A 12,156-nucleotide genomic window follows, 5' to 3' on the forward strand; every position below is an offset into this window, starting at 1 on the left:
CTTGGGTTAGATCCTTGCCGCGATGGCCGCGTTTCAATGGAGGCAAAATAAAAAGTGTCTGTGTGCTATGCGATATCAGTGCATGTTTACACCTCAGATGATGAAGTTATCCAGAGCTCTCCATTATGGCATCCCTTATAGCCTGAGTTGCTTTTGGATTTTAAACCCCATAAACCTAGAAAATACCTGAACCTTATCTCAATTCCAGTGGTTTCTGTCTAGAAATTAAGTATTAGGTTTCAAGATATTATATTATAGTCTAGGTAAAAAGTATTTTATTACAGGATCTGCGTTTGAGCCGCTTTAAAAGCAAAAGCCTTTCTTACCTCATGCGTGGCATGAACAGAAAGTGTCAGCAGATTTTGACAAGAAAACTATCTCTCCAATCTCCAGCCAAGAGCGCGAACCACTATACTCCACATCAGGGTCATGAGAAACAGATCGTAATTGTCCTTGTCTAGCGTTAGGATGATGGTAGCGATGACAATGGCAGTGAATTTAGTTGGTAGTGATGATGATGATAGTATCAGCAGTGACTGTGAAGTAGTTAGTGATGATCATAATGATGATAGCAGCAATGACAGTAACGATGCAGTTGATGAAAACAATCCTGTAAAGTGGCTTTTGCCATTTTCACTTAAGCAGTCTTAAGCGCAGTCTTGTAATTTTTTGTAACACCCGTGGCCCCCTAAAGACTGGATGCCCTGAGAGACTAGTGTAATGATCCTTCTCATCTTACAGAAGTTTACAGCTTTGTGGCTAGTTTGGCTGCTACACTATGTGGTGTATTGCAAAACCGTTGGCCAATCTTCACTTGAAGAAATTGGTCTTTTTAAATGACATGCTGGTGCAGTGGTGACTATCGTTTTATAGTTTGATGTCTGGCCTTTCACTAATTGGGGCATATGTTGTTGTTAAGTAGCACAAGATAGATCATCTACATGTGTAAATTTATGTTGCTTACATGCTTCTGTCTTCTTCCTTTTTTTTTTTTTATCAGAAATATAAAGTCAATGAAAAAGCAACTCAAGGACTTAAACTTCAATTTTGATTGGAGCCGGGTAAGTGAAAGGGCCTAGGGAGTCGGTGCTATCACTTTGTAAAAAGTTGAGCATGTGTTAGACGGTGCATGTCACAGATATATATTGTTTTTCTTTTTTGCAGGAGCTTTCAACATGTGATCCAAATTATTATAAATGGACTCAGTACCTGTTCTTAAAGCTTTATGAAAAAGGACTCGTCTACCAAAAAAGTGTAACAATTTTTGTATTCAGCATTGTTTATATTGCTTTTTGCATATGGTGGGTGTGGCAGTAGTGATGAAGGGGAGGAAAATAGTTTGAAGAGAAGGAAGGAAGCAGCATGGGTTGACAAACTTGGAAGTGGAGCCCCGACAAGAATGCATTGAGAGATGTAACTGTATGTGTATAAACATTTGCACAGCCTAGTTAATGTTAGCCTTCCTATTACAACTGGAAAGGAGTATATGTAATGATACTTCATTCTTTCCTAATTACAGTAACACACTTGTTGGAAATTGTTGATTGTGTTCCATAACCTTTTAATCTTTTCAGGTGCCATCCATAGTTTTGGTTGAAAACAAATTTTTAAGGCCTACATTGCTTGATGACACCCGAAGAAATCTAATGCATTAGCCTTTCCAACTAAAAGCACCTGTAGTTAATTTTTTACAAGCCTATGCAAACTTTCTTGCAAACTCAGGATAGTTGCAAACTGTATAATAAAACACCAGAAGCACTGTGTGCACTGCAGAATAGGCATTAGTACTGTTGGCATAATCTTTATCTCTGAGCAAGAAAATTGTGGAGGACGTATTACCAAGCCACTATTTTATAAAATAAATTTTTCTTCGTTTGGTAGCTGGTATGAGAAAAATTCTATTATGAGTGACAAATGTTAAATTTTCTTTAACAATGAAATTAGATCTGTCTAGAGTACACTCTGAGAAAAAGCTGCTAGTTAGCACCGTAAAAAAGTGCTGTACATGGTTAAAGGGATGCTGAAATGGTTTTTCGGGAATTCAGTGAGGTTCTGGGAATCAACTGTAGGAAACTAAAAGTTAAAACATGCAAAGTATATTTGTGTTAGCATTTAAAACAGTGATGTATATGCTGATTAAAGCCGTGACCATCTTCAGGCTCCTCACTGCTTAATTGAAATGTAGCTGCACATTTCGAGCGAAGCAACAGTTGCTTAAAGGGAGAAAACCAATGTCACCTAATATACTATATCTCATGCATAGTTGTTTGGCAGCATCAGATGGCATACAACAGCGTAGGTTCAAAGCCAGCGGAAATCTAAAACTTTAGCAACATTGGCGTCATTATGAGGTTCTCTGCACTCCTTTGATGCATTGAGGAAAAGCATGAACTTTTAATCTGTGATTACATCACCATTTTAAGTGCTAGTGAGAAACTAGTTCGCACCCTATACCTACAAACTTTGTACGTTCGAGTAGTTAACTCTTGTAAAAATGTCGAAAAACCACTTCAGCTTCCCTCTAATGCAAAGGAAATATTTTTTTTCATGATGGACTTGAGCGAAAATGAGAGCTTCACTGACCATTATGTCAGCAATTCCTCAAATCCCTAGATACGTCTCATCTGCTTCTTAAATGCATTCGCTACTACGAATCACCTAATACAGGGCATTATTACTTCATTATTGCTCCATTATTACCAAGCACAAATGTAGGATGCTTCCCTTGGACCAATGTAGCTGACGCAACCAACTAAAGCCAAAGATCAGCTAACTATGTACAGGTGGAACCACTTGTACAGGCGGAACCAGCTATAACATGGCCATTGCTTTCAAAGCATCATTGCGTCCGACCCGGCCGTTCCATAAAGCTAGGCGACAGGTCATGCGAAGCATCAGCTCCGCGTCCCACTGTGCATATATCGCTTTGCTTCGGTAAGCGCCTGCATCCGACACAATGCTGCTTTGAAAGCAGTGACCATGTTAAAGCTAGAAGTAGATCACCCTGTACATCATACTGTGAAAGTCAACTAGTACGTGTTCTTCATTAGGAAATCATGTGTGGAGAAGGAAGAGAGAGATGTCAGCTACGGTGGTGGAAGGGATGGCGGCAGTTTCATAGTAACATGGGAGATGATCAACACACATGATGACCCAACGATTGCCTTTGGACGAGCGGACTGCTTTTTGCTTGCAAAATGTGAAACTGTTAGTTTAGCTGGCAAGAGACTGATAAGTGGGAAGCTGTGTTGTGAAGCGTTGAGGATGGTGGCTAAAAGATGAAATTTGACTTCTTTTTTTTTCTTCTTCATTTTACCTTGGACAAAGTCTGGTTATGCATGCTGACGCAGGCGGTGGTCCATTGGGATCCTGTGGACAAGACAGTGCTGGCAGATGAGCAGGTGGATGCTGAGGGTCGCTCTTGGCGTTCAGGTGCTGTGGTGGAAAAGAGAAACCTTCGACAATGGTTTATTCGTACTACCTGTTTTTCCAAGGTAATCTTTGCTTGTTTCGCCAAATTAGGTAGTTTTTTGCATTTTGTGCTGCGGGCCAGTTCAGTGCTGCCTGTTTTGCTGTCTCATTCTCTGTCCGTTTGCAAGACGGGTAAAGTCTTAATAATTTTCTAGGAAAAGCTGAGGCCCAAGAGAATAATCATAAGTGAGTGCTTTTCATTAAAATGGTGGATTTCAAATAAAGGCTTTGACTTGTTTGGTGTGGACATCCATTTTTTTTTTTTTACTTAGGTCTGTGGTGAAATCAAATGGTGTAAGTTGCAAAAGCTGTATACATGTGTGAAAGTGGTAGTTGCAGTCTGTGCACCTGACAGGAAGGCTTTTTTTAAAGGATAGAGGAGAGTTGAACCTGCTGAAGTACTGCACGTGCAAATGCATAGGGCACCTATCTGTTCAAGACTGCATTTGAAGGCCACGAGGAATTAAAAATTTTTGTAATTAATACCTCCCGCATACAACTGTTTCTGGCTGTACAGCCAAAAATCAAGAGCATCCTAGTACTCATGTCACCAAATTTCCAACCTTTTCTTGCACAAGAAGACAAATTGCAGAATGTGCCATAGTGCAGAATATTGCATGCTCATGGCATCTAGCTGTGGGGTATGCTGTGTGGCGGAGCTTTCGTGAATTCTTAGTCCAGCTTAGTCTGAACAGAGTTGTGTAAATGTGAGGGCATTGTTGAAGCAATAATGAGAGCTTGATTGTGTAATGTCTTCATGCTTTGTGCTCTCAATCTTGGTGCATGTGCTCGTTGTATAAATGCCTAGATGCTGTGCTACTGTGAACCGATAAGATGGCAGAGAAAAAAAAAATGTTTAAATTCAGGCTCAGCTTGTCGATACTTAAATTAAAGGTCTGTTATAGAATCCATTTCAGAGCAGCAGCTTTCAGCTTTGGGCACAGTATAGATTACAGCAAATTGTGAAATCTATTTTTGTATTTGCATGCATTTACTTGAAGCTTGAAAGAATGGGTTGTTTTGTCCACTTGGATAGGTATCTTTATTTTCATCTTGCAATGCCCTGTCTGGTGTCAGGACCTCCTCTTGGGCCTTGGTGACTCGGAGCACAATGACTGGGATGATGTTGGTCCCCTTCAGCGTGGCTGGATTGGAGAATGTACAGGCTTTTCATTTGAGTGGAGTGTCATGGACAGCAGTGGAGCACTTCATTCAGATCTGCTACGTGTGTGGACAGAGCAGCCTGAATTCTTGGGTGCTGTGACATTTGTGGCCCTCTCTCCAGATCATAGCCTGTCATTCTCCATTGCAAATGGCTCTGATGCTGCTGCAGAAAAGAGCACATATTATGCACTCAACCCCATCTCGGGAAAAAAGGTCCCACTGCTTGTGTCTAGCAAGTTTGAGTTTCCTCGAGCTACCAGTTGCCATTTGGGTAAGTCCATTGTTGTAGTTCCTGGCCAATAGCTTAGCATATATAAGGCTGTGGCAAGTGTTACATGGTAAAGGGAGATTTTTAATGCAGAAATGCATTCTAATCTTTCTTGCAACAAGTTTTATGTCCACGTTCCAGAGCTTACAAACAGCAGGTTATCCAAGACCAAGTTGACCTCAGTATAATGACAACCACCCATGTCTTCATATTCTTGCTCATTATAAATTGCTAAACATTGGCAATATTTTCGATATTGATGTCTTGGTGCATCAATGGCAAGGTTCATAGGAGATTGGTGCATGTGGAACTGCGTTGTTTAGTTTGTTGCACAACTAGTTCGCAGGCACATTCATACCTTGCTTTAGGGCAGTATTTAGTTTTCAATTTAGAAGTGCGCTTACATCTACATTTGAATGGTAGCAACATAAAAGGGCTGCTAAGTGTTTTATGTGTTGTGTGATTCATCTGGAACCAGCAACACAGGGATCATTGGGAACGGGAACTGCTTCTACACTGTAATGAAACACTCACATGATTTTCATTGAAAAGAGGTGGTAAGCCAGAACTTGTATCAACATAGATTGCTTTGGCCAATTTCTAATTCCTATTTAATAATCAAACTCATTATCGGTATTGCACTAAGCAGTGTCTGCTTTTCACAGTGCCATCACAGTTGACAGACTAGCCACAACCAGGAATAAGGACAAGCATATGCTAAGGCTTAGGAGAAACACAGCATCAGTATAAAGAAAGAGATGACCAGTCATTGCACCTTGGGGCCTGATCAAGAAATAAAAACTTTGGTTCCTGACTTCTGCAAAGTGGGCTCGCGGCCTGCTAGCAAGTGACACCAGCGTCTTGTTGGCTTACAGTTATGTAGTTATATAGGGCATGGTCAAGGCAGAGTTTATGTTGCACTTGTCTACGGAACAACTGAATGGGTCTCTTGCATACATTTATTTTCATTCACCAGTTGCAGACACCAAGGCAACTCGTAAGTGCAGTAAAACCTCGTTGGCACTTCTTTTCTTTTTTTAATGCGGGGGGAAAACGTATTATCCGGGAAACATATGAACCAAACTGCCTGATTTTGAAAAATTTTGCTATTGATAGAGATACAAAGACATTTAGAATTGAGACTTAATTCACTGCATAAAAGTGTACATTAGCATATAGACCTCAACAGCTCCTCTTTTAGCTCTCACAGAATTCAGTCCGTATTTGCACTTAGTGCGGAAAAGATTTAGTAACAAATCCGATTTCTCTTTTAGCTCTCACAGAATTCAGTCCGTATTTGCACTTAGTGTGGAAGAGATTTAGTAACAAATTCGATTTGTAGAAGGCAATGACGAGCCGGGATTGCCTCCATGGTTGTTTCCAAATGCTTCACCCCCTTACACCAGTGACATATGGAGAAGCCATCGCAATGGCTTACAGTCGCCGTGTTCTTGCTTATGCTGCGTCCCCCAGACCCGGTCTGCTTGTATGCAAGCGAATAGTTGTAGTTATCAAATGGTTCACCCGTATCCCTGAGGCACCACAAAGAAGCCACTGCATTTCTCCTCATGAAGTCATGTTTCTGCTGGAACGGGTGCCTCGTATGTTGGCCTGTTGGCTTTCCTTGATGCTTCACCCCTTTTCATCCTGACACTGCAGGAAAGCAACTGTGGCGGCTGAGTGCCGCTGATGTTTTTCAAAAACATATTATACGACCACAATTTGTCGAAATTTCGAGCATAGTAGCCAGGAAATCTTATCTGGGAACGTATTAGCCCGAAGAGGAATAGTGCAACTCTGTAGGAGATGTTTTACTGCCCGCGATTTTGACCCTATGAAAAGGGAAATTGTATGAATCTAAAATGTATCAACAAGGTTTTGCTATTCTTGCATTGATGTGAGAAAAGTATAAAAACTATTTGTGATGAATTACGGCAAAACATGCCATAATATAGTAGGGTGATATTACCTTTTCCACTCCGTGAATGAACTCCTTTAACTAATAGATATTGCAACATGATGTATGAAAGGTATAAAAAACTGTATGGAATGTCATTTTGCTACACATTAATGAAATCGTAGGTGTTTGAGATTATTCCAGAGCCTCCCACAATAGCATCCTGAGAACTCAGGAAAGGTTTAGTTTTGTGATGTACAAAATGCTGTCAAAAATGTGAACTGTGTAAGTGTGTGCATGGTTCATTCAGTTCATTGTAATTATGGAATTCAGAAGGTTTTAAAACTGCCAGTGTGCGTTTACTTGGAGATAAGCTGAAAAAATATTTTCATGATTTATTTGTTGTTGCACAAGGTCTGTGCACATAGCACATCACATAAGCACATTAGTCTAATCCAGAGGCAACCAGCAAAACTAAACATGTGCCACAGGGGGCGGCATCACAGCAGTCCTTGGCACCTGCCCAGGCCACACATAGTGTGCCTCGCGCAAGGCCATCTGCCTGCCCCTAGGTGGAGGTAGTTAGCGCTGCCCCACTACCTTCAAAGCAGGCTGTCAGCCGGCCCCAAGGCTTCTCCAGTAGTGGTGAGGCCTAACCAAAATGTTTCTGTGCATTCTGCACAGTCATCCAGCATGTCTGAGGATGCAATGGACACAACAAGCGATGGTGGCGCCATGCTGTCAACATCTGACAGGCGGTAAAGCTCCTTAGAGTGAACCAGAACAGAAAAGGCCTGTATCAACGGGCCAGAGAAGACCTAGTATCCCTACTTTCCTTATCTGATGGCGTTCCTAGTTCAATGGAACTGTAGAGGACTTTTAAGTAACTATAATATAAAAGACATTCTCACTTCACTCTTACCTGTAGCACTGTGTATACAGGAAACAAGTCTTGGTCCGCAACACACAAATATACTGAAAAAATAAAGTTTTTCGCCAGGACCGAGAGCAAGCCAACAGGCTTTCAGATGGTGTTGCCATCATTGTAAAAAATAACATTACAGCATATGAACATAAACTTAACGCTCGGTTTGAAGCGGCGGCAGCCACCTTACTTATGTTCAAAATAACGGTATGCTGTGTTTATATTGAGCCACACCGGACTGTAACCCTTTATGATCCTGAAGATCTTAATTAACTGCCAGAGCCTTATATAATAGTTGATGATTTTAAAGTGACGCTCCTTATTGGGGAAGAGAAAAAAGTGATACCCGGGGACAAATTATAAAAGATTTTATTGTATGTAACAATGTTTGCTTATTAAACACAGGCAAACCGACCTACTGCTTACTGAGCACGGGAAAAATGAGTGTTGTAGATTTATCTTTTTGTTAACCCTCGATTTTTAACAATTTTAATTGAGATATTTTAGATAATCCATACGGGAGTGATCACTTACCACTACTAATCAACTTATCATCATCACCTGCAGTCATTCCATCCAAACCACAGCGCTGAAAGCTGTATCTAGCTGATTGGGCGATATTCCGAGAAAAAGCCTGGTTACACGAAGCGTTCTCAGAAAATCTGTTAATTGATGAAATAAACGAAAAGTTTACAGCTTGTATCCTTGCCGCCGCAGAAATTGCTATTCCACAATCCTTAGGAATAGGACATCAAAACCATGAAGTCTGATATTCTCCAGATTGTGGGAAAGCAAAAAAGCAACAAAATAAAGCCTGGGGAGTGTTCTGCAGATACCCAAACTAGGAGAACTTGGTCAATTTTAAAAAAGCAAGACCAAAAGCATGCTAGATCCGACAAAATGCTGAAAAAGATATGTATCATCCATAAATAGCTCAACTACATGGAAAAAATATTGGAACAGGTTTCAAAGCTAAATGGCAAATTTTCATTGTTTACAATTCCTCTTTTAACAGCAACTGTTATACAAACCACTCTAGTGGAACAAGCAAATATACTAGGGGAAAATTTTGCCACAGTTTCTAGTTCACCCCACTATATACAGCATTTCTTAAAATACTAAAGTATCGCCGAGAAATATAGACCCCCAACAAGTGGTGGCACAAACGAACATTACAACAGAAAATTTACTGTCCACGAAATAAACAGAGTGCTCTCTGCTGGCAAACAAACAGCTCCAGGACCTGACAGAATACACTATGAAATATTGGCACACCTTTCCGACTGTGCAGTAGAAGCGCTTTTAAAACTTTTTAACAAAATATTTACACTGGGAAAGATACCCGAGGCTTGAAAAAGAGCTGTCATAGTTTAATTCCTTAAGCCCGGGAGGCCACCTACCTTCCCTTCTAGCTACAGGCCCATAGTCCTTACGAGCTGTCTTGCTAAATGTTTTGAAAGTATATTGAACATTAGGTTAACTTTTATTCTGGAATTTAGCAAACGTCTCGACATTAATCAGTGCGGGTTTTGAAAAGCATGCTTAACAACACATCATCTTGTTAGGCTTAAAAATACCATCCGAGAAGCATTTATACAGAAACAGCACTGCCTCGCTATCTTTTTCGACATGGAGAAGGCATATGACACAACTTGGAGGTTTGATATTCTAAGTAACCTAGCAGATTTAGGCATCCGCGACAAGATGTTAAACGGTCTAAATGATTTCCTTCAAACTGTTCATTCAATGTACGCCTCGGCTCAGCCCTCTCGAGGACCTTCACTCAAGAGAATGGAGTGCTTCAAGGATGCATTTTAAGCACTACTTCGTTGTTAAAATGAATTCATTGTCCAGAATAATCCAGAAATCTATTATGTATTCGCTCTACGTCGACGATCTCCAGATTGCATGCACATCTTCAAACATATCAATGTGTTAGCGGCAGATACAATTGACAATAAACAGATTAGTTACATGGGCAGACAAAAATGGGTTTCAGTTTTCTCTACAGAAATCAGTGGCTGTCGTGTTCTCATTCGGACGAGGCTGGCATACCGACCCATACCTTCACCTAAAGGAAAGTGTACTACCCATCAAAAGCGAGCACAAATTTCTAGGCATCACCTTTGATAAAAAGCTAACCTTTTTACCTCACATAAACACTCTCAAAAAGAAAGTAGCACACTCGCTAAACATACTTAAAGTACTCTCACGAAAACGCTGGGGTTCTGACAGGACATGTCTTTTACATACCTATCGGTCTGTAACTCGCTCTATGTTAGATTATGGATGTGTATGGGGCAATGAGACCCTCACACCCGAGACGGCTGGATCCAGTACACAGCTTAGGTTTACGTCTCTCAACTGGTGCATATAGAACATCTCTCATAAATAGCCTGTATACTGAATCAAATGAACCACACCTCACAAACAGAAGAACAATGCTTGCATGCGCATATGTACTCAAAATAAGGTCTCTGCCAAAACATGTCTGTTACCCTGTAGTCACCCAGTGTCCATCTAGAACACTCTTTCCTCAAGCAATCAGACCATTAATTCTTTGTTTTGAACAGATTTGCCAAGAATTAGACATACTTGATTCTCTTCCAAATACTGCCCGAAAACCCATTCCACTGTGGTACCATTTCCCCGCTGTGCACGACTTCACGTTCACACACTTCCGTAAGAAAGAAACACCACATGAACACATAGTATAAGAGTTCTTGACACTAAGTGAAAAATACAAAGATCACACAGCGTTCTATACACATGGGTCTAAAACAGCGTTTCACGTTGGAAGTGCTGTGATACAAAAAAAAAAAAAAAAAAAAAGGAAAAAAATAGTAGTTACCCAAGTTCTCATAAATTTTCACAGCTGAATGCCAGACTATTTCTTTGTCAGTAGAAAAAATATTTTAAAAAATATTGAGAACAGCTTCATATATATCGATTCTCTCAGCGTTACCACAGCATTGCATCAAAGAAATGCTATGGAACCCTTAATCGGAGACGTCATACATAATATAATAGCTGCATAAACACAGGGTTGTACGATTAAATTCTGTTGGGTGCCAAGCACGTTGGAATTAGCGGCAACGAGAGAGCGGATGCATGTGCTGCGGCAGCCCGTCATGTTAAAGTTCAGCCAGTCAGCATGCCACATAAAGGTGTTATAAGACTTATTAAGAGAAAGCTGAGATTAAAATGGCAGACTTCATGGAACAATGAAGTAAATAACAAACTACACCTTGTCAAACCGATCATTGAAAAATGAAAATCATGCAGTCACCAAAAACGCTTCATAGAAGTCATTTTATGTCTTTTTCGCATCGGACACACACACCTGAAACATAGCTTCATTCTAAAGAAAGGACGCAGGCCTCTGTGTGAAGTGTGTGGAGGTAAACCAACAAAAATCACATCTTGCTTTCATTCACTAAACTAGAAAAGTTAAGGAAAAAGTATTTTGCACATTTTTACACAGAACCAGATCCCTTTCTATCCCAGCCTGCTGTTGGGAGAAGATGCACTGGTTGAAGTTCACAATATCCTCTGTTTCCTTAGAGATGCAAAGCTCCTGAACAACTTTCAATGCAAAAAAAAGATCAGTCCTCATCCACAAAATAAAAACAAACCTTGTTACTGGCACATGATAGCCTGAGTTGCTTATGTGCCAAAAAACCCAATACAATACAATACAATAAACATGTGCCACACACTTTTCATCACACCCAATGAAAGGTTATGTTTATCATATTTTACGGGCTATTGACTTTATTGGTTTCTTGTATGTTATTAATGTTGACAGCCTGTTGACAGGGATCACACAGCAACACATAATGGCATGCAGAAAATCTACCAGCTAGTATAATGTGCTTAAAGGGGGTACTGAAGCGAATTTTGTTTAACTGAATGTTATAAAGTAATCTACAAACCACTTGACCAAGCTCCAAACCTACATATTAATATAAGATGTAAAGAAGTGGAAGACGACAAGAAACTCGGCTCGGCCATGGTGTGATGGGGTGCATTGACATATAACGTCTTACAAGCCGTTAGTTCACATCCCTGTGATTTTACTGAATGTGCTTACTGTGATTATGGGCATATTTTGCCATAATTCATTGCAAATAGTTTTTATACTTTTCTCACATCAGTGCAAGTGAGTATTGCATAGCCAATTGAAGCTCAAGGCTTTGATGGGCTTGCGTATCATAATTAATACTGTGATAACGTCACTTATCATTGATGGTAGGATGCTATTACCTTTTCCACTCCATGAATAATAATTACACGAACTTTATAATTGAAAAGGCTTATTTATAGAAAACATTTAGTGACAGTTTGTGAAAAGCATACTGAATGTAGCTTAAAGATGTCGAGATTCTAGTTTTATAAGCGTTATATGCAATGTATCAAATCATCTTTAGT

At 40.1% G+C, this 12,156-nt stretch overlaps 1 protein-coding gene across 2 annotated transcripts in view; it reads left to right on the top strand.

The window, feature by feature from the left end:
- The window catches only part of LeuRS-m (Leucyl-tRNA synthetase, mitochondrial), a 51,585-nt gene that overhangs the window by 17,180 nt on the left and 22,249 nt on the right, over positions 1-12,156 (top strand). For both annotated transcript variants that reach the window (XM_084589255.1, XM_084589256.1), the window contains exons 5-8: positions 1,001-1,061; positions 1,165-1,254; positions 3,351-3,494; positions 4,549-4,906. In XM_084589255.1, the coding sequence (XP_084445381.1) occupies positions 1,001-1,061; positions 1,165-1,254; positions 3,351-3,494; positions 4,549-4,906 (653 nt within the window). The remainder of the gene's footprint in view (positions 1-1,000; positions 1,062-1,164; positions 1,255-3,350; positions 3,495-4,548; positions 4,907-12,156) is intronic.

This window comes from Amblyomma maculatum, chromosome 1, assembly GCF_055883805.1.
Source record: "Amblyomma maculatum isolate TAMU_Amacu chromosome 1, ASM5588380v1, whole genome shotgun sequence".
NCBI lineage: Eukaryota > Metazoa > Arthropoda > Arachnida > Ixodida > Ixodidae > Amblyomma > Amblyomma maculatum.